The 26,931-nt window shown below is 39.9% G+C and overlaps 1 protein-coding gene across 3 annotated transcripts in view; it reads left to right on the forward strand.

The window, feature by feature from the left end:
* The window catches only part of zeb2a (zinc finger E-box binding homeobox 2a), a 71,003-nt gene extending 64,036 nt beyond the window's left edge, over positions 1–6,967 (forward strand). For all 3 annotated transcript variants that reach the window (XM_020617966.1, XM_020617965.1, XM_020617967.1), the window contains one exon: positions 4,827–6,967. In XM_020617966.1, the coding sequence (XP_020473622.1) occupies positions 4,827–5,407 (581 nt within the window). In that variant the 3' untranslated portion in view covers positions 5,408–6,967. The remainder of the gene's footprint in view (positions 1–4,826) is intronic.
* Positions 6,968–26,931: the final 19,964 nt, after the last annotated feature.

Raw genomic sequence — 26,931 nt, forward strand, 5'->3', positions numbered from 1 at the left:
TGTTAGCAGTTCAGTTCAAGCTGCGCCATGTGTAAAATGCCTTCTTGATGGGAAACAGTTTTTTAAATGCACAAACAGGCTGACTTATAGAGTAGATGATAGCTGGCTAGATTAGCCACTTTGAGTTAGGACATGCCACAACCACGCAACACTGTCTGTCATGACTCAGGATGTTAGCTGACTGTGGCTATCATGTAGCAGACCTAGAGATCCTATACAAAAGATGGGCAGACTGAAGACAGACCAAAGCTGATCCAAGCTTTCAGTTTGCTGTGTTGAAGAGTTCTTATCTCTGGCTTTGAGATGTAAGGCTGTGGTGGTGGAAAGAATGCTGTGTGGATCCTACTTTATTCACTCTGTTCCTGTCGGGAGCTAACGCTAGCTAGCAGCTGTTTGCAGGCATCAGGCTGATGTCAACACAAACAGTGCAAATGAATCAGTTTCTGTCCTGCATGTACTCAGACTGATCATTAAAGTGGAGGTCTGGACTGAAGCATCTGCTGCTGTATGTAGTTGTATGGGACAGCATTTATTTTTTATGTCAGGCAGAGCGATGGCGTTAGAGGTGCAGGGTTTTTTTTTCCTGCTCAACTGTTTTGCACATGTACCTAAAAATAATAAGTGTGCCACCTTTTAGTAGTTTTGCATTTGCCAAGCAAAATAAATCCTTGGACCACAACAGAGAACTAAGAAATGTGTTTACAGTTTAGCCAATAATCACTAACCATAGCTTTATATAATTTTATACTCAAGGAAACAGTAGTATTGTTCATTTATTGAATATAGAAAAAATTAAGTTCTCAAGATTCTAAGAAGCTGTTTATGCGACACTGGTATTTAAATTTAAATGATCACGAATCAAATCGAAATCAAACTGAGAGCTCAGTATGGATACCAGCCTTAACAGTGCATAGATTTATGCTTCTTACTAGCACATTTCATACCAAAAGGCACCCAAAGGGCTTTACAGAGTGCACAAACACAAAAAGAATAAAGCAACAGAATATAAAACAAAATTTAAAAAAGCTAAGGCACAAAGAATAATAAACAAATTTTCAAAAGCAAAATCGCTCAATTGATAAAATCAGGCTGAAATTTAAAAAAAATCAAATCAACCCAGTGATAAGTGCTCAAAGTTTGGTTGAAAACCTGAGTACCATTCTTTAAAAAAAAACTGTGACCTGTTCTACGTTCAACTCTTTCACTCAGTTGCATCATGTCTGCCCCAGTGGCTAAATTTTTATTTTAGTAGTCATGTGCAGGAACACAGACATTTTACTTTAAATTCTGCTGGAGCTCTCCAAGTTACCAAACAGATCAAGATGAGAAAAGAGGTAGATACCATTTTAGGTCAAACACTGACTAGATTTAAAGTTTTTTGCAGCATCTTCCTTTCATTGGAGTCCCAGAAACGAAATGTTTTTATAGATCAGAACATATAATCAACCTGAAATTTGATACAAAACACAAACCTATGATCTTGTAAGACTTCCCTCCTTTAAAATAGGTTACAGTGTTAGAAAAGCCACGTCTACATCAAACATCATCGATGTTCAGCTCCTTGGAGCATTTTGACATTTCCCTCCCTGATTTCTGTCTTTCTTTGCTTGTTTCTTTTCAGTGCTGATTTATCTAAGACAGAAAAGTCTGGTGCATCAAAATATAAAACCTGGGCACTGTTTAAGAGATTTCAACTAAAACCTGTTTTTTTTGTTGGTAGAAGCCACAAACTGATGATCCCACATGTGTAGCATTTTATTTAACAAAGGAAGAATTTGAGAGAAATGGTGTAAAGGAGATGTTCTTAAATAGAAGAAGCATAATTACACACACATCACATGTCAGTGGAAAGAAATGAAGATGAGTAATATCTGCACACTGACTCCACACTTATTCAGGCACAATGAAATATTTGCTTGTTATCAGAATGAAAAACATCAATTTTGTCATTTGTAGGGCAACATGGTATAGATTACGTTTCTTCTAGACTTGCAGGGCTGCTGTCTGATCTGCAGTCGACTCATTTAGCACCATGTTGACATTCTTCCTCCTGATATCCATTAATTGGAGGCTGCTGCCAGGCCTATTTCCTCTGATGTGATACATCGTTTAGGCAAGTATCTGCTCAGACAGAGCTCAGAAAACTAGTTTGTGTATTTTTCAGTGAGGTTTGGCAGACATGACAAACTCACCTCAGTAATTTGTGGTTGGGGTCACTGTGCAGGTTTTTATAGGTAGAACCTTTCTGGGAGGGGGGGAATCGCTGTTCTGTAGCTGGATCACTCTGCAGTATTTTGACATTTTTCCCTTGACTGACTTCCTCCTGAGTTTTCTATATACTGTCTAGAAAACAAATACATTGGCCACAAATCAACCCAAAGTGAGCAATAAAGCTAAAATTCAATTGGAAGCTTGGTGTAAATAACTAACTTACCTGAATACCATCCTTTTTTAAAGCCGCGATCTGTTCTACCTTCACCTCTTTCACTTTGTTGCATCATCCCTGGTTCATGGTCGCCCCCCAGCACTCAGAGCAGGAATCCACCATCTCAGTTATATTTTTACCACCCCGTGTGTGTGTTACAGTGAACTATGCCAGCTGTGGTGAATGATCCAGGTCTATTTGCGGCTACGATCTGACTGCATGTGTGTGTGAGGAGGTGAGCATGTATGTGTGTCGTTTTTATGCATGTGCGTGTTTCTGTAGGCATGGTCATGGTGAAGCTGTGTTTTTGGTGCATGTGTGCGTGGGCTGTATGTTTGGACGAAGTTCAGCCTGCCGGTTGGCAGCAAGCTGTGGCATCCTGTTCAGTCAAATGGTAGAAGTGTCATAGTAAATCCAGCAGTGTGTGCATTACTGTGTGCGATTGTGTCATTGTACACATCTTTCACTGGTTGTGTGGACATTGTAGTTTAGTACTCTTGTTGTGAGGACAGGCCTGATCCTCACATGACCAAAGAGCTGTTTGAGAGTTCAGGCTTAGAACCAAGGTCCAGGTTAGAAGCAGGTTTAGGTGAGGGCAGTGTTGAAACTCCTGATCCTACTCAGATTCAAATCAGGTTTAAATAAATATCTGGCTGCAAACTGTTGCAGGTTCATGTTTCCTTGCAGCGTCTATGGCATCTCCTTCACCAACAGATAGACACATACAGTAGCAGGCTCTTTAGAGGTGATGTTGTCTCTGTGTGGAGACCCCAGTTTAAAAAAAGTTAAAATCAGCTTTAAAGATGAGATACAAATGGATTCATACTCATCATGATTGAGTATCTACTGTTTCTGCATTTTGACTGTGAAATGAGCACAAGCCATGTCAACAACATAAGAGCCAATCAGCAGACAGAGTTATCTCTTCTCTTAAACAATGAAAGGCCAGATTTAACCTCAGTTTTATGAAAGAACCAGATGGTTCTGCAGCATGTGGGTCACTGTACTCACTGGATATACAGTTTATACAAGACACATATATGTAGACTCATTGGTGGGACACGCCCTGCTGGCATCAAAGAACTAGCTGTGATGAAGGTCGACTGTTGCATTGCCTCACGTCACCTTCTTTTGGCTGCAAAAGTGGCACTTGAACACACCACACAGATGACAGTCAGCAGCCGATGTACGTTCTGCACCTGCCTGACAGAAATAACCCTGTCTGTATGCATCATTCAGAAAGGGAAAGAAGAAGAGCCAGACTGCACAAATGCAAACTGTAAACAAAGCGTGCCTCGCTCACCGCAGGCGGTTTTAGCTCCTTCTAATCGAGAACCAGGGTGATGCAAATGGCGCTGCCGTTCTCTGCTCTTGGACTTTTGGTTGTGAATGAAGAAAGGAGGGCATGGAGGCAAAAAATAAGGAGAAACTGCACTAAACAGGTGAAATCATTAAGACTACAGCGACAGACTGAAGGGACTTTCCTGACCCGTTCTCTTCTCATGCACTGATTCACTAAGATGAATATCTAATCAGAGTAGTCTCTCTCACCAAGGGGCCCGCTGGTGAATCAACACGTTGAATTGGCTGAAAAGCCACTGACAGGGTCCGACTAGCGCCACTGGTGCAGGACACACCTCAAAAACTAGAGCGATGCTCACTGATGGCCAGACATTGACTGATGGCCCACCCACAGCTCGGTGTGTTGCATACATAATCCAAAGTCCTGCAGTAAACCCTCCTTGAAGGTGATGATGTTCAGTTTGTGTTCAGACTGTGACGGAGGTGCTAGCTCACCGGTGTGATCACTGTGGAGGCTGCTGGTCAGCTGCACTGTGAGAGCTGCTTCTGCTATTTAGCCTCAGTGATATAACAGGGAGGGACAAAATAACAGAAACACAACAACCTGTGAACACAAAATTAACATGATCAGTAAGACGGAATGAGATATAAGACTAAAAGACATGGAACTATGAGACAGTGACTTGATGTTCTTTCTTTAGGGAAAGTCCTTTTCCTACTGGCAGACAATTAGAAATACAATAATATAAATTCATTTCATCGATTAATGGATTGATACGTAGTTTGGTCACATCACCATTTCTCCAGTTCCTTGTCTCAACAGAAGTCCAAAGGTTAAGCTGAACCTGGGAGATTGAAAATGACTGAAATGCTCAGTGCATGCTTTTTTTGAGGATTCGTTTTGGAAGAAAGGTTTGAGCTTAGTCAGAATGAGGAAATTTTGTGTGAAGGCTGTGTTGCTCTACAGCCAGAAAATGAAGGCTGTTCAGTCTCTTTCTGGTTCTGGTCCTCCTGATGTTGCATGTTGTGTCTCAGCTGAAGCTGTGCTCTGGAGGATTTGTGTCCATGCTGATTCCCCCTCTCTCCTGTGTCTCTGCAGGGAAGCGTCCTCACCAGTGTCAGATTTGTAAGAAGGCCTTCAAACACAAACACCATCTCATCGAGCACTCGCGACTGCACTCCGGGGAGAAGCCCTACCAGTGTGACAAGTGCGGCAAACGCTTCTCACACTCGGGCTCCTACTCACAGCACATGAACCACCGCTACTCCTACTGCAAGAGAGAGGCAGAGGAGCGCGAGGCGGCCGAGAGGGAGGCACAGGACAAGGGAGGAGGTGTAGTGGAAGGTCTGGAGCCCAATGAGCTGCTGATGAGGAGGGCCTACCTGCAGGGCCTGGGGCCACTCAGGTACTCAGACCCTGAGGACCAGCAGGAGGGCGCCAGTACGATCCTGAGGGACAGCAGCGAGCGAGAAGGGGAGGACAGGGAAGTGGACAGCAAGACTTACGAGGAGGTGACAGACAGACAGGAAGCAAGGTTCATGGATGGAGAGGAGGAAGAGGAGGAGGACGAAGGTGGGAGCCACATGGACTTGACAAGTAATGAGAAGGGCAAAGACACGCACATAGACAAGAGTTCACGAGAAGGGAAGACAGACGGCAAGTCGGACCAGGAGGACTGACCCTCAATTTATTTTCTCCTGTTTTGGGGCTGTACAGAAAGGATCGGGGCATGAGGGGGTGTTCATTTACATAGCCCCAATTTACATGTTGTTTCAGCACTCCCTGTTGGATTTATTGTAAAAACGAAAAACTGGTGAGTTTTAACCAACCACATTCACATTCAGCTGGTGGCGACTGAGAGCGTCACTTCCATTTTCATTTAACTCTGCATCACAACTGAAAGCAGAACTATAGTAAAACTAAATCGTGACCTTAGATTTATCAGGTTCTACCTGACATTTTGTTCAGAAATAAGTTATCTTGACATTTAAGTGTCAAAATTTGAAAAATTTGAAAGCTCTTATCTCCAGCGTCATGCTCTGACGTTGTACATGTAAAGCACCAGTCGGGTTGGGTTGCCATACATGTAGCTGTACTTGCATTTTCAATTTGCACAGCAGGGCTGCCAGGTGTACCATAGTAAAGAGCTTACTGGTACCATATTACCATGTCTGTGCAACATTTATCGTATTTGTTAACTGAAAATGGACCATAACATCAAACACCAATATGCCTAACAACCTCAAAATAGATGATTTTTTGTATGATATAGTTTTATTAAAAGAGCTGGTTTAGAACCACCATCATACCGTAGCCATGTCAGTAATGTATTATGGAAAACTAACCCTGGATCAGTGAAGCAATCCCTTCTTTGCTGACACAGTGGTTCTTATTTAAAATGTTCAGTGGTGTTAATGGTCAAACCATCATTCGGTTGATATATCTCTGAGTTTAGTTTGGTTTATGGTAGAAATAATATTTACCTGTAGCCTGTTTGCCGACACACACACGATGTCAGGCTGATATATGCAGTCACCTTGGTAACCCCAGGATGTACTGTGAACCACTACATTCAGGCCTGGGCTTCTGAGTACAGTATTCTTTTTGTATAATGAGAACATCAGGTGTGTGAAGCAATGAGGAGGCTGTGTGACCTTCTTCACATGAGCACATGAAACTATCACAAACTTCAGATTTCTGTCATGTTTTCCACACGGTTTTCCATCATTCAAGCTAAATGCAATAAGTACAGTGGCACCGACTGCAGAATTAGCTGCAGCAGCCAAGTATGTCCATCAAAATATCTCAGATCACAGACAGAACCTGATAATTCAGAGATCACAAAAGGTTTCAGATAAAATTCAGCTGTTTATTCAAAGTGACACGTTAGTAAAATAAAACACGGGGAGGGGGGTCTTTGCCTTTTTGCCTCCTTGTCCCAAATAAATTCCAGATGGACGTTGTCTAACCAGAGATTCAGTGTCCACTGACATGATGAAGCTAGGTGGGTTCAATTAAAAATCCACATTATGCAAACAAACAAAAAACATTAAAAATAAAAGAAGAAGTAATAGTGATTATCATTATATGAAGTGAAGCTGTTTTTAATGTACAGTATTATAAAGGCCTAAAAGCTGTGTGGTGCTACAATGTTCTTAACTTCCTGTGTCTTGTGTGTTCGAAACCCCACATCAGGAAATTGCACTCGACTCCTTGAATCACTACAAAAAAAAAAAAAAGAATGAAAAAAGAGGCAATAAAGCCTCGAACATGTCCTGTCAGTGTTATTGTTGTATTTCTGCCTCTTTTTATTTACTGTGACATTTTTTTATTTTTATTCTGTTTCATTATTTTTGCCAACTAACCACACAGTTTTGGGCCTTCAGATTTGTTTTTTATTTTATTTTATGTGGAGGAACATTTATACCTGTGTGATTTTCAAAACAAAATGTCAATGTGAGTCTTAAAAAGAAGAGGAAGGAGTGCGATATAAAAGAGCTCCAAAAGATCTAATAAAAATGGACAGAGCCTTTTCTGTGTGTTTTTTCCAGAGACCGCCTTATATGCAAACCTTCTCACCTGTGTGTTTCTGCAAAGTGCCATCCCTGTAGTGTACGCCACCTGTCCTCTGCTTGGCTTCAGTATTAAAAATGAATATTTCATCATTTTGATTTGTCAGTATTAGCAAAGATAGAGAGCAGTTTGTTAGTTTACATATGTTTGTGCAATTTTCTGTATTTCTTCTTCCATGACAGTATTTTTATCAGTATTATGAATGTTTTGTTGTTGAACTTTCCAACACATTTTTTTTTTGTTTTTATTTGAGAATTTACCATTTTATTTATGTGACTCATTTTATATTTCCTAATTTTATTTATTTCATACTGTAGTGTACAGTATTAGAGTTCCTCACAAATAGCTATATTTTAGTAATAATGATTCTGTCATTGACTATTGGAGCAACAATATGAGAGCATCTGTGGTATTTGGAACATTTCAGTTTTTCTTCTTGTTTTATTTCCTTTGAAACTACTGGAAATTCTAAATTTGGGGAACTTTTGATACGATAACTATTGTGAAAACACTGTATTTTTGAGAGAAAAAAAATCCACTTTATTCATCCCACTGAAGAGGTGATGAAGGACTGATGATGATGATGATGAAGGAATTCCTGAAAAGTATTATTATTGAGTTTCTAATTTCTCTTTGAAATGACCATGCTTGAATAAATGTAGCCAAATTAAATTTTAATAAAGCAGTGTTATTCTTCTTGTAGGGCGTCCTCTGCTCTGATTCATAAACATACATACCCGGTGATGACACATTGAAGTCTGTTTTTGAATAATAATAATAATAACAATAATACACAGTTGCAGGTTATCTTTGAACCAGTGACACACTTTATCTTTAGCTGCCTAAATGCTTCCGAGCAGGTTCTTCTTATTTGGGCTACTCTGGTTTCCTGCTAGAACATGTTTGTCTACATTTGAATAAATCTGATTAGTTTGATTAATACTGATAGGCCTAATATCAACCTTTATCCAACAGACTTGATGTTTCAATTCTGCATTTTTACTTCCTTTATGCTACTGCTGTGACCATCCGAATGTGTTTCTGATCAGTTTTCTGGAATCATTCCAAACGGATGTATTAAGTAAAAACTGAAGCAGAGACAAACTAATGATGAACTGAAGAGTTGGTGTGGTCTCTCTGTTCACTCGATTAATGAATGCTAATATTTAAAAAAAAAAAGAGCAGTTGTCAGTCTGCTTTGATTCGTTTAAAAACAGCAGCACAATATTTACAGTGGAAATACTGTAGCACCGCCACAGGTTAGCAGCATCCAGAGTGGTGCAGAAGGCTCTGAACAGAGAAATCTTAATGAATGCAACATACAACCAATCACTACTAGACTATGCTGTACTACCTCTTCTTCAGCTAAAGAAACAAGCGCATGAGCACATAGTCTTAAATCTTCATTTGTTCTAAATCAGACCTGCATATTCTAAAAGGTCAGAGCTCAGCAACCTGTGGCTCTTTAGACCCTCTCTAATGGCTCCCTGGCTCAGCGACTACAGCTGAGTAGAGCTAGCAGGTCATCATATCTCAGATAGTGTCTGAGTAAATTTCTAAATTGGCAGTGCTTGGATCGACTGATCGCATATTCAAAAACTTGATGGCTATTTTCTGGGCTGAAGAAATATCAAACCTTAAAGTGGCATAATTACAGTCTGAGGATAAAAATCAGAATCAGAATCAGCTTTATTGGCCAGGTGTGTTGGACACATGAGGAATTTGACTCTGGTATAACAGCTCTCAATGTTTATGTACATGGCCTTATGTAAGGCAGCAGTGGGCAAGTAACCAATATAAGCCTGAGAACAGAAGTAAAGAAGTAATGTGCAATCAAGCAAAGGAATGTGCCTTAGGAGTAAAAATAAAGTACTGTATACAGATGTGGACAAAACTGTTGGCACCCTTCCGTTAAAGAAAGAGAAATTCACAATGGTCAGTCAAATAACATGAAACTGACAAAAGTAATAATAATAAATACAAATTTACTGAAAATTAACTAATGAAAATCAGTCATTGCTTTTGAATTGTGGTTCAACAGAAGCATTTAAAAAAACAAACTAATGAAACTGCCCTGGACAAAAATGAAGGTACCTTTAACTTAATATTTTGTTGCACAACTTTTTGAGACAATCACTGCAATCAAGCGATTTCTGTAACTCCCAATGAGACTTCTGCACCTGTTGACAGGTATTTTGGCCCACTCCTCATGAGCAAACTGCTCCAGCTGTCTCATGTCTCAGACTGCATGTTTCAGCTCTTTCCATAGATGTTCAATAGGCTTTAGATCAGGGTTCATAGAAGGCCACTTCAGAACAGTCCAATGTTTTGTTCTTAGCCATTCTTGGGTGATGTCAGGTTTGCCCAGCTACACCTTCCTCTCTTCTTTTTCCTCACACTAGCCTAGCCCTTGCACTGATTACACTATTCAACACACCTGCCCCGCTTCCCTGATTACTCACCAGCTGCACCTCATTAGTCTCCTCCATACTTACGGACATCTCCTCTGGACCCCCCTGAATTTAATCTACACCACCAGCCACTGCCTCCCAGGTCAATGCACAGTCTCCCTTACCCAGTTTATCCCTGCTCTTCTGTCTACAGCCATCATCACCTCCACCTTGACCAGCCCAGGAGTGACCTCTGCATCCGCAGCCCGGTACATCATCATCCACCATACCACTGACTGTTTTTCTGCTGCTGCTGATCGACACCCGGTCATCTACCTCATTACTCCTCCTGTATATATGTCACTACCTTCACTGTAAATAAACCTCACTGCTTGCACCGAAGCCAGCCACCTGGGTCTGCTTTTATCTGCTCGCTCACTCTGTGTTTGAGTGCACCTTAACAGGTGTTTTTAGCTGTGTGTTTTGGGTCATTATCCTGTTGAAGGACCCATGACCCGCGACTAAGACCAAGCTTTCTGACACTGGGCAGCACATTTCGCTCCAGAATGCCTTGATAGTCTTGAGATTTCATTGAACCCTGCACAGATTCAAGACACCCTGTGTCAAATACAGCAAAGCAGCCCCACAACATAACTGAGCGTCCTCCATGTTTCACAGTAGGTACAGTGTTCTTTTCTTTGTATGCTTCATTTTTGCGTCTGTGAACATAAAACTGATGAGATTTGCCAAACGGTTCCAGTTTTGTCTCATCTGTCCAAAGGACATTCTACCAGAAGCTTTGTGGCCAGTCAATATGCATTTTGGCAAATTCCAGTCCCGCTTTTTTATGATTTGCTTTAAACAATGGAGTCCTTCTCGGTCGTCTTCCATGAAGTCCACTGTGTCTCAAACAGCGACGGATGGTCCGATCTGACACTGATGTACCTTGACCTTTGAATTCACCTCTAATCTCTTTGGAAGTTGTTCTGGGCTCTTTGGTTACCATTGACATTATCAATCTCTTCAATTTGTTATCAATTTTTCTCTTGTGGCCTTCCTGTCTGTCAGAAAGCTAATAATCCACTGACAGGTGGGGGCAGGCACAGTGAACTGGGTCAGTTTGGAGTGGAGGGTGTCCTGGATGATGGTGTTGAACGCTGAGCTGAAGTCCACAAAGAGGGCCCATGCATAGGTCCCTGGGGAGTCGAGGTGTTGCAGGATGTAATGCAGTGCCATGTTCACTGCATCATCCACTGACCTGTTAGTCTAGTAGGCAAACTGCAGGTGGTTCAGCAAGGGGGTCTATGATGTCCTTCAGGTGGGCTGACACCAGTCTTTCAAAGGACTTCATAACTACAGATGTCAAGGCGACAGGTCTGTAGTCGTTCAGTCTACTGATTGGGGTTTTCTTGGGGACTGGAATGATGGTGGAGCATTTGAAGCAAGAAGGAACTTCACACAGCTTCAGTGACCTGGTGAAGATGAGTTTGAAGATGGGGGGCCAGCTGATCAGCATACACTTTCAGGCAGGAGGGGTCACGCTATCTGGGCCTGGTGCCTTTGTGATCTTTTGTTTTTTAAAGAGGGCACACACATCCTTTTCACAGATTGTTAGAGGTGGGGGGCTGGAGGGAAGGGTGATGATTGTCGGGGAGCAGCTGCTGGGTCTGAAATACAATAAGATGGACCACACAGTGATTAGAGAGACTGAGGGCTGCGCGGGGGACAGAGCCATAGGTGTCTCTTATTGTTGTGTAGCAGTGTGATTTTGTCCCTAGTGGGACAGGTGACATGCTGTCTGTATTTGGGCAGCTCGTGGGTGAGATTTGCTCTGTTAAAGTCACCTAGAACAATGAGTGGGGAGTTGGGATGTTCTAGCTCCACACTAGTTATCGGTTTGGCCAGGAGCTGTAGTGCGCTAGCGTTGGGCCTACACTCTTATATACACTCCAATTAGAATGAAAGAGTTAAATTTCTTGGGGAAAATAAAAAGGTTTGCAATTGATAAAAAGAGTTTCTAAGTTCATTACATGTCCTCTGTAGCACTGTGACAGTGTACCAACCTTCATTTATGTAGAGACAGATTCCCCTCCTCTCGTTTTCCTGGATTATTAAATTATAACAGCTTTGAAGCCTGCCCTGTCACCACCGTGGGGGAGCGGAGGTACTACTCACATACATATTTTGCTTTTCATGTCATTTCGGCTGTTTATTTTATTTGCACAAACGCAGAAAGGTTAGGCCTGCATAACTATGTATAGATACTCCTTTTTAAGTAAGCTCATAGCAGTGGATTTTTTTTCTCGACTACACAATCAGTTTTTTCTTTGGAAATGGCATCCTTAATTAAAAATAACAAAAGTGTCAATTGTTATCTTTCTTGTAGCAGCTCTAAACTTTTATAAATGCACCAAAAGATTGTGTTATTGTAATGGGGACAGAAGTGTAAAGTACCAAATAGTCTAATCATAAATAGCTTATAGCAGTCATGTTCAGGTAAAACATGTATGAATGTTCATGTAGACCTATTTGTAGGTTGATTGGCTATTTAGTCAGAAGGCTGTGGTACCTGCATGAAAAGAGCTCAAATAGTTTTTGCTGCAGAAATTTTTTTTTTCTGGCCATGATGGTAATGGTTGCTCACCCCTGTACCAGGCAATGACAGAGGAGGCCCGAAGAGGACATCCGCCGCTTTAAAAGGGACGTAATGACGTGTACGTCCGTACGTGTCTCATCAGTTGGTGTCGGGTTCGGCCGCATGCAGTCGGAGGTGAGTGTTGCGCTGCTATTACATGTACCGTTCGTGTGCGTGAAATCACGCCACTGTTTGTGTTCCGGTGATGTCCACGATCACCTCTGGTGCTGGAGACAGCTGGGACGGTGCTCGAGCCCTCCGGCAGGTTGTTAGCTCCGGTGAACTGGGGGAGGAGGGTTTTTGCCAGGAGTAGGAGGATTACTTAGTTATTAGCCGGTAGCTGCTAGCACAGTCATACGATGTGTTTGGCTAGCGGAGCTAACAGGGCTAGCACACAGCAGGAGTGTGGTTGTTGCCGTTTCAACTTAAGACATTCAAACAACACTTAGGGTTAGACGTCGTGTGGCAACGCCTCAGTTTTAAACTAAATGCATGTACCAAAGTGCTTAAGCGGAGTAGTTTGTTGTTCCATGTGATTGAGGTCAGTCTGCAGAAAAGTAACTAAGAACTGTAAAGTACTTTTATGCGGAAGTATCCGGTATGGGGTATCTCCTGGTCCTAAAAGGTCGTAAACGTTGGATTTGTTGCCACAGAAAAGAAACAGTTAAACTTTTAAATTTATTGTCTGGAAGCCTAAGACATTTTGCCTGGCATATGTCATTGAAAAAATATCAAAATAGTTGCCCGGCTGATTAACCATTGTTGCAGCTCGTGTCAGTTTAACCATTCTAAGTTAATCCATTTACTGCTGCTCATCTCGGTCTAGGCTGCAATAATTTAATTAGATATCATCAGGAGTTGTTATAGTATGTCCTGCTGGGAGCTCTAATAACAGCTTGCTATAGCTCACACTACCCATACAGGCTTTTGGCCAGTGTGTTGTAAAGTAGACGTTCTGTGCGGTGTTCTAGTGCCTTAAAAAGTAGAACAAAATTAAAGTATCTAAAGGTAAAGTCACTGCAGCTGTCAAATAATCTGGAATAAAAAGGCCGATATTTTCCTCTAAAATGTAGTGCATGAGAAACTGGTTAAAAAAACAAAGTAGGACTAAAGTAATGCAGGAGTATTCTCTTGGACTTTAAAGCCCTCTGTGTGTAATACTGCAGTAATCACATGTACTGAAGTCTATCACTGTGGCAGCTACAGTTGAGATTTCACATTCAGAACAGGATCACAGTATGTGACTCATGTTTTATATTGAAACTACACAATATGAAGTAGATTGCTAAGATTTATATGGTTCATGTTTTTGTTTCAAGGTCCCACAAATTCTTGTAATCTCAGCTGACTTATGTATTTATATTATTCCTGGCATTTTATCAAACATTTGTATGATGTTGCATGAGCCTGACGTCAGTTTAATGGAAACGTATCAAATATTGATCTATGAAACTTGTGTGGCCTGATGCTGGTGAGCATTGGTAAAGATATTTTATTGATCAGCAGTCGCTATAGTTTGGGCCAATATTTAATTTTAGTTTCTTTTCAAGTCCCAGACACATCACAAATAAATACATGCAAATCAAATGTATTGTGGAGGATGTGGAGCTGCAGATAACGATGACTGATTATCAATTAGTCTGGTGATTGTTTTGCTGATTAATCAGTTTGTGATTGATAAAATGTCCAACACTGAGACATGACCGTCATAATATCTAGAGGTACAAAGTGACATCATCCAGTGTCTTGTTTGTTTGAGCACCAGTCAAAAGCCAGAGATGTATAATTTATTACACAAGACCAAGAACAGCAGCAGGTCTCGCGTCGGTGAAGCTGAAACATCTCGTTCTAGGTTTTTGCTTTAAAAATCTTACTGAATGGTAATGGTTTTATAGTAGTTGCTGATCCAGTTACTTCACCTGAGCAATTGTTGCCGCTCTGTTCACAGGTGTGTTAGTTATGTGACCTGTATGTCAGACAGTCCCCACTTTTGTTCTGGAGCTTTTGACTAAATCACAGTCTTCATCAGTAGCTGGAGCGTGCTCAGTGTCAGACACCCCACAGGTCTTTAAAGTCGCTTTTTTTTTTCCCCCAGCGTATTTAACTCGGGACTATGACTACATGGTATGCCATTGTCTGTGTTTGTTACTCAAGACAATGGCAGGCAGCAGGAAAAAAATGCAGTAAATCACTTGAAGGTAAAATATTCTTCAAAAAAGCAGCCAGTGTTCAAATACGTTCTGGCCTCTCTGCTTGTTACAGATGCATAAATCGGAAACGGCCTGTCTTTAGCATGATCAGCTTTGACGGTGACCCGCTGATTTCCAATTCTGCACCGATGGGGTTTAAAGCCATGGCAACTTGCATTGCGCACGCAGTGCCACAGACAAAATGTGTAGCGTGCACAGCATGTAGCATCTCACGTGCACCTCAAGCGAGGCTTGTGCTTGTCCGTGCCAGGCGTGTGTACGCTCATGTATTGGAAGCACTTTGTGCATGAACGGCACACGGAGGAACCACAGAAACACCTTGGAGAAGGTAAACTATGTCCACATCCCAACAAACAGTACACAGTGAGGGAATTACTGGCTACATATGAAGTGCATGTATGTGTACAGTATAACCAACTCACAGTAAAACACAGCGAATAGAAGGTACACATGCATCAAAAAGAACTGTGGTCAGTAGTTTCACACTTCTGTTTCTGGTACCTGTTGCATCTGTTTATATTTGGAGAAGTACAAATACTGTACTTCATTTTTTAGAGGCTTGTAAAAAAAAAAAAATTTAAAACTTTAAGACAGTTTTTATTTTTAATACAATTTAATTTTTCATTAAAGAGAAGTTAAAAAAGATTTCTGTCCATGCTGTCAGTGACCGTTCTTACTGGGAAAACGTACTGAAAGTAAGATGTGAGCAGCTCTTTCTGTGCCAGTGTCATCACAACTGCTGTTGGTCTGTCTTTGCCAGACAGATGTCACCAGTGTACTCGACAGATAGTTTTCATGTAGGCTCATCAGGAAGAAATGGTGTTTTTATAGAGCATTTGGATGAAAGTGAAACAAAGCAGCCTAATCAGCCATAACAGATCCAGTAGAAACAGAAAACAACAGGATTTGTGTGATTTTAAATAGCTGACTTCGGAGACTGCGCTTCACTAAACATAGCACTGGAAAAAAATAGATGGTGTGGAGAAAAAAAAGCCCACAAGGGTTCTGTGGAAGACGCGTCTCTTGTATTCAGTGTGGATTGACTCGTTTGGTGTAATGGACTACTATCTGCAGCCTGAGACACGTAGGAAACGCATCCAGTGTAGGTTAGAGGCTGGAAAGAGAGGGAATCTGAACAGGCCTAGAAAAGTGCAATTGGCCTGTTCCTATTGAACATAGATGGGCACTTTCAAAAGTGCAGCAGCAGGTACTTTTCTGTAATACGTTGTACCTGCAGTTTTACATCCAGACAGTGCGAAATGTTTCCCAGTCGTTTGTGACAGATCATCTGTTTTCTGTCTAGGCCTCAATGCAGCACAGTGACCTCGGGATTCCTGTGTTATTCAGCCTACAGTTACAAATAACTTGATTATATTTTCAGCTTAATCCATCAGCGCCTTGGTGACATGCACACACCCCAGAGTTGTACAGGTTAAAGAAACAATTCAATAAACATAGTCCTGCTGATCTTAATTCCATTACCTCCTGAGAGCCTCTCCACAAGCAGATTATTCTTTTTAACTTTGACACAATTGTTTGCTAAACTCTACATAGTTGATTGCAGGTTGTCACTTGGCTTTTAAACTGCGCTTACACAACTTTGTGTAATTTTTCCAATATGTTTAGAGGCCAATACTTTACGTGTGTCCAACATAACTGGTGTGACTCACCTATCAAATAGGTTCAGGCTAATGTCTAAATCAGAGGGTTGATGTTTACTAACGACAGCAGACATGTCTGTTTGTACTGCGCGTCGATGGCAGTCTGAATGAGTGGCTGCAGTTCACTGCGATACCGAGAAAAGTGTCGTGTTGTCTCAGTAAGACTGATTATTAAATAGTTAGAGCTACCAGATCTTGATTGTAGCTGAACCAAATGAAGACACAGTTTTATATGCACGTATAGACTACATCTAATCAGTGTGACTGCTGCTTTTGAATATTCATGGTTTATTCCAGTGAACAGTGAGTGTGGTGAAACTGGGGATGTTTTCAGAGACTCGCTACCAAACAACAGTTTCCGTGAACAGAAGAAAGAGCACTCTGACCTCTAATAAGACAAGTATGTTCCTGTAGGCACGAGCAGCTGCCTCAGGTTTAAGGACGCACCATGACACCAGCTTTCATTCTGAGGTGTATTCCTCCTTTCTCTGCAGAATAAAGAACAGAAAACAAGTGTTTAAAAAGTCTGACACTACTGAAGGAACAGTTCAGTCACATTTAGATACTTTATATACAGAAGAGCTTAAACCAATAGTTTGATTAGCTGACTGACAGAAAAATGAGTTTAATTGGTTTTAGTCCATTGTAAAGCAAAAAAGTTAGACATCCGTTTTCCTGCTTCTCCAGTGTGAGGATCTCATTTTCAGTTAAATTTTCTGTGTTTAAAAAAAACAAAAAAAAACTTAAGCTTATATTTGGTATATAGATGTGCTCCTAATCTGACAATTAATGCATGTACTGCCATTTCCTTTTACTCACTGACATTTAAGTGATATTCATACTGATCAGGACCTGATGTGGTGTGCTCTGGTAGCTGTCAGAGCAGAAAAGCGTATGTGTATGTTGCAGCAGAAAAACCACCCCCAGCCCCGTGTTGATCAGATAATGCCAACTCAACTACAGAAGCGTTTCCTGGAGAAAAGGTGCGAAACTGAATATGACAAAGCACATTTTGCTTTAATCCTCAGTACTGACTGCATTTTTAATACATATTTACACTCAAGGCATCATATTCATGTCACAGTATTTTGAAGTCTTTATCTGTGCGTCTTCCTGTGTCCAGGTTATATAATGCTTTAAATGACTACCTGGTGCCATAATGGCCTTCAGGAAGGTAAACTCACCTTACTGCCAAATTCAGTGGTTTTATTACAAACATTAAAGCAGAGAAAATTTACTATGGAAAGAAGTCAAAACATCAGACAAAGTTGGTGGACATGATGTGAAGCAGAGAACTGAACTCTGTACTCATTAAAGAGCCCATAGCGCTTTTCCTTCTCTGATTATCTACAATGGTGAATTATCATCTTAGACATGACCTAAAGCTCAAAACGTGAGGTGTACATATATTCTAGTATTTCTATGCAGAAGCAACATCACAAACTCTGCTTGCCAGACCTTTGTTTCTAACCAAATTAAGTCTTGCATAATAGTTTAAGGATCTCCTTTAATGGGCATAAAATCCAGGCCATTGCACGTTCTTGCGAGCTTACCAGACATCCACGGTGCCAACTCACATTTACTTAAATTTAAATAAAGACCTGATGCCAGGTGTCTTTAAAGAGCTCAGACAGGTGCTACTAATTTAGATTAATGAGTGGAGTAGAGGTGGACTTTTTCAAGGCACAGTAACAGGTCTTTGAGAGCCAGAATTCTTGCTGTTTTTTTTTTTTTATTCTGTCTCTCAGTGGGAATGCACCTACAATGTGAATGTCAGACCCCTCCATGATTTCTTAGTGATTTCTAATGTTTGGCTGCAGCTTTGCTCTTAAATCCATTTGCCCCAGTGCAGTGCTGAACCAGAAACAGTGATACACTCGGAATCGCCATGTTAGCTGACGTCACTGTGAAACGGGTCCATTCTGCCTCGTCCCAATTATACAGGGGGTGGGGTCATCATCATCGACAAAAGCACTCTCTCTAATTGTGTCATTTGGACTGACAGTCCCCAGTGCTGGGACAGTGCTTTTCATACAAAACTGTGAGGTGTAATACTCCATTAAATGGTCAGTGTAAAAGGGGCTAAAGATTGTTTAATGGGTGAACGAAGCAGTCAGGGTGGACCGAGTGTTTCTGTAGTTCCAGCAACTACAACAAAGTGACACCTAGTTTATACTCACGGTTCTTATGCAGTGACACATGCCAAATATGTCATATGATTGGTCGCACACCTCCAAGTTTATTTTTAACTTGGTGTATTGGTCTATCGAAAAATGTTACCCCTAAATTCTCAAATAAAATATCAAAGCATGCTCCATCTACTGTTACAGTGCTGAACAACAATAAAAACATTGTCACTACTGTGAGAGCTGCATCTTTATGAGATGTGTTATGCACAGTGAGTGGATCCCATAAGGTAGCATTTTTCAGTAGGATAGCAGGAATCGGTAGACTATCGATTAGCGCTACGGTAGATGAGGGGAGTCTGTGAGCTCTCTGTTGACTTGGCATTTTCAAACTCAAAAACTGCACCTGTCACTGTAGTGGCCTTATTTGTAGTTGGTCATGAAGCACTGTAAAATGTGAATGCAGTTTGTTGTGCACACAGAGGCAGACACATGAACTCAAACAGTCCATGTACAACACTGTCATGCAGGAACTGTGATAAGCACAGTGAATGGTTTTCTTTTTTCTTTTCTTTTATTAAGTCAAGCCAAACAGACAAGCAATTACAAAGTCTAATACAAATATTGAAATATTCAACACATTCATTTACATTTTCTGGGGTTGTGGAAAGAAGATTAACATTTGATATAATTCCTGTGACAATTTAGTGTTTATATACTTCAATGAATCACACAGACTAGAAAGCTCTTTCATAAAAACAGAGATGTGGGGTCAAATTCCTAAATTTGCATTTATGTATATAATATTTTGCCATAATTATCAAATTGTTTTAACATAAATTCCATTCTTGAGTCCTTTAAAATTATACCAAATTGAATATTTTCATAGTTTAATTGAGATAGATGGATTATCCTTTAAACACCACTGACAAAATGCTTTCCAAAATGAAGAAGACACACTACAGCTGAAGAAAAGATGTTCCTGCGATTCCATGTCACTTTCACAGAATGTACATACATTTGTGTCAAGCCCAAATTTAAGGTACAACAATTCTTTACATGGATAGATTTCATTCATTGTTTTAAAATGCACCTCTTTAGCTTTAGGTGAAATTGGGAACTTCAAGAAATTACATCTTATTTTCTTTGCATCAGAGGAAGCATTCAGATATCTTTCTAGCAAATACCTTCTTTTCAGAGATGAAGGAAAACATGCTTTAGTAAGTGTGGATCTTAAAAATTGGTTTTTACTGCATTTGTCAGATAGAAAAGTACAGTCTTGTACTAATAAAGGGTGTAAGCGAGGTATCATCCTTTGATAATATAGTGAACCTTTAATATTTATGAGAATAGCTCGTGGTATGGCTTTTATCACCTTATTATATTTATCCTGAGTACAGTTTAAATTATACTTGTTGTTGAATGCTATTAGGTCCAGAATATTGCCTCTGTTGTCTATTAGATATCGAATTCACCAAATTCCTTGGTCCGCCCACTCCTTCCAGTAAAAGGACTTTCTCTTTATCAATATGTATCGATTGTTCCAGATTGGCGTATTATGTGGGGAGAAATTGTGCTTGAAAATTAATTTCCAATAAAGCAGAACCTGTTGATGGAATTTAGACAATTTTACGGGCAATTTATTAATTTCAAAGTCGCATTTCAGTAAAAATTCCACATCACCAAAGCGTGAAAATATACATCTGGGGAGAATGACCCAAATATTATCAACCTATTTAATAAAGGTTTGTAACCATTTCAATTTTAAGGAGCCGTTCATAGGGTCAAAGTCAATAGCATTCAGACCGCCATCTTCCAGTGATTTATTAACATCATTCTTCCTTATATAATGATGCTTGTTCTTCCAAATGAAGTTAAAGTTGTTTCGATTAATGATTTTGATTATATTATCAGGTATATGTAGGGAATATGCTGGATAAATTATTCTAGAGAGATTTTCCATTTTTGCTAGGAGGACCCTTCCAAATATGGATAGGTCCCTTTGTAACCATATATTTAGAATAGATTTACTTTTTTTAAAAATTTCTTCAAAGTTAGCTTTCACTCTGACTTCTGGCTCCTTAGACACAGTAATACCCAAGTATTTAACTTCTTTTTTGATTGGTATTCCTTCAATATGAGTTAAAGGATTGTCATGGATTGCCAACAACTCACATTTACTTAAATTTAAATAAAGACCTGATGCCTGTGAGAATGAAGAAATGACGTTGAGAGCTTTTGTTATCTGAGCTGCATTTTTAAGAAATAAAGTTGTATCATCCGCAAGTTGACTTATAACTAATGGACATCCCATTACATTTAGCTGATTAATTTCTTTACAATTCTTTATCATAATGGCTAATATTTCAGCAGCCACAATAAAAAGTAAAGGGGAAACTGGACACCCTTGTCGGATACCCCTCTTCACCTCAAATCTATTACATGTACCAAATGGTAATAATACAGAACTATTTATGTCATTATAGAATATACGAATAATTTCTCTGAATCCAAATAGGGATATCCTATCTCTGAACACACTCTATCCTGCAAAGTGATTCACATGACAAACTGAACCAATCAGCTGATTTGTATGACGTCTGACGCATCCAACTGCTTCGGACGTCACTCAAGCGCTTCAAATGTCACTAGTCACGTGACCAAAACACACCTCGGCACAGTGGTTCGATACAATTACTTCATGAGCTACCACGCATGTGTCAGAGCCTCGGATGTCAGAGGACCATCACTACTTACAAGAGGCTTGTTTAGGCTCTGGATGAGGCCACAAACACAGGGGAGGGGATTCTCCAAACACGAGAGCCATCACCTGCAATAGGCTCACTAGGTCACACCAACCCTGGCAGGCGAAAAGAGTCACACCAATGTAACATGTCTATGAATTTATAGTCCACACACTTCTCTGTACATTTCAAACCTTGTGCCATATGTATCCATCATGGGCACAAGGTTTTTGAAATGAATCATTACAACATGTATTTCATGGGCCACATGTTTGCGAAGATGTCTTCAAAATAAATAAAAAAACATTAAAATTGTATATATAGGCTACATTTTTCAGTTTATATTTGATTTTGAGAAAAAAAAATTTTTTCCCATTGTTGATAATTCCTACCTTAGGGAGCATCTTCTTAATCGTAGGTTCATGGTGTGAGATTGCGATAGTTTATCCAAAAGGAAAATATAACTTTTTGTGTATCTTTTTGATCAACAACACTCACCAACCCTCACTTTTACTGTCTGTCTTAGGTTTATGGATAACCTCTCATTTATGACTCCTGAAAGCCAGTAAGAGAACAGCCTCCCAGTCATGCACATTATCTGCCCTAAAAAGCAACAACTAGGCTACATGGCTTGAACAACTGATCTGATATGGTATCCAATGTTTATATTTAGACAATACATAACATTACAAATAGGTAATAACCTTATGTCATGCCTCATTGAGCCACTTTCTTTCCCTCTACTGAACAGTATTTCCTGGATACTCCATCTTCTTTTTCAGTTGCAGGAACTAACACAAACACAAGAACCTGTTGATGGAATTTAGACAATTTTACGGGCAATTTATTAATTTCAAAGTCACATTTCAGTAAAAATTCCACACCACCAAAGCTCGAAAATATACATCTGGGGAGATTGAACCAAATATTATCAACCTGTTTAATAAAGGTTTGTAACCAATTCAATATTCAGGAGCTGTTCATAGGGTCAAAGTCAATAGCATTCAGACCGCCATCTTCCAGTGATTTAATAACATCATTCTTCCTATATAATGATGCTTGTTCTTCCAAATGAAGTTAAAGTTGTTTTGATTAAAGATTTTGATTATATTATCAGGTATATGTAGGGAATATGCTGGATAAATTATTCTAGAGAGATTTTCCATTTTTGCTAGGAGGACCCTTCCAAATATGGATAGGTCCCTTTGTAACCATATATTTAGAATAGATTTACTTTTTTTAAAAATTTCTTCAAAGTTAGCTTTCACTCTGACTTCTGGCTCCTTAGACACAGTAATACCCAAGTATTTAACTTCTTTTTTGATTGGTATTCCTTCAATATGAGTTAAAGGATTGTCATGGATTGCCAACAACTCACATTTACTTAAATTTAAATAAAGACCTGATGCCTGTGAGAATGAAGAAATGACGTTGAGAGCTTTTGTTATCTGAGCTGCATTTTTAAGAAATAAAGTTGTATCATCCGCAAGTTGACTTATAACTAATGGACATCCCATTACATTTAGCTGATTAATTTCTTTACAATTCTTTATCATAATGGCTAATATTTCAGCAGCCACAATAAAAAGTAAAGGGGAAACTGGACACCCTTGTCGGATACCCCTCTTCACCTCAAATCTATTACATGTACCAAATGGTAATAATACAGAACTATTTATGTCATTATAGAATATACAAATAATCTCTCTGAATCCGTCTCCAAAACCAAAATATTTTAAAGTGTCCAAAATAAACTGGTGGTCAATACTATCAAATGCCTTGCAGAAATCTAAGAATAAGATAAAACCATCATCCTCGATTCGGTCGCTATAATCCAATAAATCTAACGCCAACCCTATGTTGTTATGGATGGAGCGACCTTTTATGAAGCCCGACTGTGTTTCGCTGATAATTTGTGTAATACCTTCTTTTAATTGATTTGCAATGATGTGAGCAAAAAGTTTGTAGTCCGCGTTAAGTAATGTAATAGGCCTTACGTTTTCTAAATATTTTTTCTTCCCAAAAGAATTTATAGAAGTTTGATGAAAGGCCATCCTGTCCTGGAGCTTTCCCTAAAGAGAGTTTTTTGAGTGCCATATCTAATTCATATAACTGAAATTCAGAGTCACAAAGATCTTTGAAATCAGTGGTTATTATGGGAATAAAATGTTTATTATTTTGAAATATGGAATTCGCTTCTTCTTTAGAAAAGGATGAATAATATAGTTCTTTATAAAATTTGTGAACTTTATCAGATGTTTAAATTCTGAACATTCAACATCATTTATCATAAGCACATTAATTGCATTTTGTTCTTGTCTTCTTTTTTCCAAGCTACAAAATAAGCTGTATTTTTCTCTCCCTTTTCTTGCCATTTGGCTCTGGATCTTACATATGCTCCACCAGCCTTTCTCACATACATCTCATCCAGTTTTGATTGAAGGTTCATGAATTTAATTTTATCTGATTCCAACATGGGTGATGCCCTACAACAATCAATGTCTTGTAGTAATTGCTGTTCCTGTTTTCTTATCTCTATACTTCTCTTCTTCCCAAATTCAATTGAAATTTGTATAAGCACAGTGAATGTATGGATCGGGGCCTTCAGTGCAGCACATAGGATGCAGCAGTGAATTCCTGTAGCGCCTACAGTCTCAGTCGCGAAAAAACAGAAAAACATTTCCTACATGCTTCCACTGACTCGAGTTTCCAGCCTCACTCGGCCGCTGACTCAGCCGTATTAACCCTTCATCGCTCGGCTTGCTGGGGGATTCCCTGGCAGGGGGAAATCGATGACATTAACCCTTTGTTTCATGCGTGTCAGCAACCTTCCAGTGGGCGAGGAAAGGTGTCTAGGTGAGATGAGTCTGCGAGGCTGGAATCCCCCAGCGTGGTTTACAGGGACTCTCAGTTTAAGGTGGAATGATGTGTTCTCTCTGCTTTACTTGATCAATTTCACATTTACTAGCAAACTTCCTGTCACACCATCAGGCGCAGGACAGTCGGACTGAACGTGGGAGTCATTAGCTTGTTATTCCACTTCAGACTTCCATTTTTGTAGTTTTATCCTTTAATTTAGTTGATGCTGACAATTTCATTTAGTAACTTTTATTGTTCCAGGTCTTTTTTTATTGTTGTACTTGATGACTTAAGTTTTTCTCTTGTTCAGTTATTATTGTAATCTTTCATTTGCCAAGTTGAATTATTTTATATTTAAGCTTTTTGGATTAATCTCCAAACAAGTATCATGACAAGCCAGAAGATGAGAATTTTTTTACTGACTTGGCATGATACTTGGTTTTTAATTTTGTTCCTCATTAAATACAGGACTTTTTTTTTATAAACATCTGCAGAGCTGAAAGAGTTCAATAAGGACTAAAATTAACTGATCTCGTCCACATGGAGGCCTGAACCTGAAACCAGCTGGCAGTTTTTATTTTAGAGGTCAACAGGGTCAGACACCGACAAGTTAATCAAACCATCTCCATCCTTCTGCCCCTCTGACATATTCACTTTTTCATATTTCACGCTATTGTGAAGCATTCATGAAGCAGATTGGGCCGTTTTAGCACAATGGGTGACATTGTGCTGCTGTTTCAATCAGATTTTTAGTTTTGACACATTTGCATCGAAGCTGTGTTGAAACAGAAAAGAGAGAGCTGATTGCACAGCTCATTTCCTTCTCCAGATATGAGTGCATATTACCGAGCTGCAGGGAGCAGATATTGACTGAGTAGTCTGTGGGCGAGTGCTGAGTGCTGCTGCTGCCACATTAGCTCCTATTGTGGGCAGCTAAGTGGAGACCGGACTGGAAATCTCTGGGAGGGAATTCAGTGGCTGGACAATGCTTGGGGACTGTTAGTCGTCCACTTCCTGCTGCAGGCTGTGTAAACCTCCTTGCATCATAATGGGTTTCTCTATCAGGATGCATTGTGCTGCAAATAGATGGATATTACTGCTTTACTGTGGTTTATTACTGCAAAGTTAACTTTCTGCCAACAATAGTTTTTATTTACTGCCTGAAATGTTTAGCAAGATCAGCTCATGGATCAGGACCACATCGCCTCCGTCAGGCTGCTGCGTGTTTTACATTTGAATAAACGGAGTCATCAGCAGGGTCCTGGCTGAACACACTGAGGTACTGTGGGAGGGCTTCACCCACCGCCCTGCACCAATGTTAGTTTCATGATGATTTCCACTTTTACCAGTTGATTTAACCACTGCTGTAGTCCATGAAATGTCAGAAAATGGCAAGCATCACAGTAAGTCATAGCTAAGGTCACTGGCTCAAATAACTTATTCAGCCAGGTCTGTCCCACTGAGGTGAGCGGCCTCCTTTTCACTAGAGACTGTGTGACAATGTGTGTGAAGTTACAGAGTGCTAAATATTAAGGAAAATGAGACGGAGACCATAAAAAGTCGTAGGAAAGCATGTGTTCACACTCAGTTTATTCTCTAATCAGAGCTCTCATTTAATGATAAATATTGATCGCACCATGGCTTGATGCTTAAAGTCCTGAGTGGAAATGAGCAAAGTCAAAATATTGCAGAAACGGCGGTTGTGTGATCTGTCAGCAGCAAAGTTGAAACTCCAAGATGTTTGCTTTAGTATCACAGAAGATGAAGACGGAGGCTGAAAACAATAAATGTTGAGCGTTTTGCTTATAAAAATGTTTGTGACATTTTAGTAGCTTCAGCTCAGAGTGTCAGACTGGGTGTACTTGCATCTGACCACTTGGAGCAACAGAAAATAAAAGCACAGCTAAGGAAGGAGTGGTTTACACAGCCATGTGGTTCCTGACAGGATGGACAAGGCTTTGAGAAGCGTTCAGACCTTTGTGCTGGGGAGCACATGTGCACAGAGGACAGTAGGCTATAGCCTAGTTGTGTTGACCACAGCTGTGTTCACATGGAAATAGTCTGCCAGGGCAAAGTGAATTATTTCCTTTTCCCATCAGACTTTCCCTTCATGCTATTGTTACAAAGCACAGTGGACTCTGACATCTTTTCAATCGCTGGTTAGAGCTGTAAAATGCTAACAGACAGCTGGACAGGTCACGTTCAAAAACTTAACTCTGTGTGGCACATTTTTCATCCAGATGTACTATTTAATTGTACAGCTTTGTTTGTCTAATTGGTAGTTTTAAAAACTGATCGCACTGTGAACATCTGTGGGTAATATGTTTCAACCCACAGATCATTTGTAGAGATGGGTGGTATCTGAGCAGAGACCAGAGCTCTATGTTTTCATGTTCATCTCGAGTTCAGCATTGCACACTAATGCTAACAAAGACGTGAACACATTTAAATATTAATATGTTAAATAGATGTTTTCTTGCTGCAACAAATATTTTCATTTGTAGTTTGTCTACCTGGCATTTTCTTAAAAGATTGATCCATAAATGTCAGGAAACAGTTTTTGCAGCATTTTAAAATTTCTAATTTTATCTGAGATTTGTATGTGATCGAGGTGAGTTTTTTGTAAACTTGTGCCTTGATGCACTGTTCCTTGACTTTTTAGGTTATTCTCCTTTTTGTGGATGTAGTCACCTGTCTGCCATAGAAGACAAAGAAAACCAGCAAATATTTGTATTTGAGTTTTTCCCATATTTACACTAATTTCTCTCAGTAGCAAATAGGCTGTAACCCAATCAGAATAACACTGTGTTGTAGTAAGTGACAAAATCAACACTTACAAACACCTACTCTTAAAAACGGGGTAAATTTATGGAAAGAAACATCCCCCTCAGTCACGTTGACCTTTTCAATGTGATCAGTACGATCAATAATGCATGTCTGTCCTGTCTTTGTCAGAGCTGTCAGTCGCCCACGATTCTGCTGGTGGAGGCGTTTTACGGTGGCTC

Source organism: Monopterus albus, unplaced genomic scaffold, assembly GCF_001952655.1.
Source record: "Monopterus albus unplaced genomic scaffold, M_albus_1.0 scaffold198.1, whole genome shotgun sequence".
NCBI classification, from domain to species: Eukaryota; Metazoa; Chordata; class Actinopteri; order Synbranchiformes; family Synbranchidae; genus Monopterus; species Monopterus albus.